Source organism: Salpingoeca rosetta (genome assembly GCF_000188695.1).
Source record: "Salpingoeca rosetta unplaced genomic scaffold supercont1.103, whole genome shotgun sequence".
Classification (NCBI taxonomy): domain Eukaryota; class Choanoflagellata; order Craspedida; family Salpingoecidae; genus Salpingoeca; species Salpingoeca rosetta.
In genome coordinates this window covers 1-796 of record NW_004754831.1, presented here as the reverse complement: position 1 = coordinate 796, position 796 = coordinate 1, and the positions used below count along the sequence as shown (strand labels likewise).

General features: G+C 58.8%; 1 protein-coding gene across 1 annotated transcript in view; it reads right to left on the bottom strand.

Moving 5' to 3' along the window:
* Positions 1–593, bottom strand: part of PTSG_13200 (uncharacterized protein) — a gene marked incomplete at both ends in the record, with an annotated part of 4261 nt that extends 3668 nt beyond the window's left edge. The window contains one exon of the mRNA XM_004987442.1: positions 32–593. Coding sequence (XP_004987499.1) covers positions 32–593 — 562 coding nt within the window. The remainder of the gene's footprint in view (positions 1–31) is intronic.
* Positions 594–796: the final 203 nt, after the last annotated feature.

The following is a 796-nucleotide window of genomic DNA, read 5'->3' as shown; positions in this document are numbered from 1 at the left end:
CTGAGCTCGAGAAGGGAGGGAAAGCGGCCACTGGCAAAGTAGGGAAGCGTGAGCGGGGCTGTCCAGCGTGGCAGCTGCTTCCAGACGATGGTGAAGAGGTCCTCGTTGTCCTGGCGCACGCCTGCGTCCTGCAACTGCTGCTGCAGCTCCATGTGTCGCTCGAAGAAGCGGGCGAGGTTGCCGCAGGGGACGTGAAGCTGCGCCTCCTTGAGCTCTGCGATGCGGAGGCGGTCCTGCGAAGCGTAGTGGTCCTTGAGCCGGGCCCATCCTTGGCCGGCGTTGACGTCTGCTTCTCCGTTGGTGAAGAGGAGAAGGGGGTAACCTGAGAGCGTGGACGCGATGAGGTTTGCAGCGGTGAGGTTGGCGTGATCTCCTGCTGTCGGTCTCCTTGCACTTGAGCGTGTCGCTGAGCTTGGACCTCCCGATGACGATGCTCCTGCCTCCACAGCTGCCCAGACGTCGTCGCCGCGGAGCTTGAGCGCCATCTTCATGCGAATGCTCCACGCATGAAAGGTGCCGGGCGAGCCAGAGAACTTGGGCAGGTCCATCTTGAATCCTGGCGTGGAAACGACGTGGTCCGACGGGTCAGACATACTGCACGCTCAAGAAAGGTGATGGAGAAACAAGAGAGGGGAACAAGCAGAAGGGAGAGAAGAAGCACAAGCGAGTGTGAGACAAGTAGCGATGATGATCAGGGGTGGTTGGGTCTCATAATCTGTTGAGACACGACAGGTGGTGTGTGTGTGTTTACTGTAGGCAAACGCAACAAACAAGAACACAAGAAGAATGAACAAGC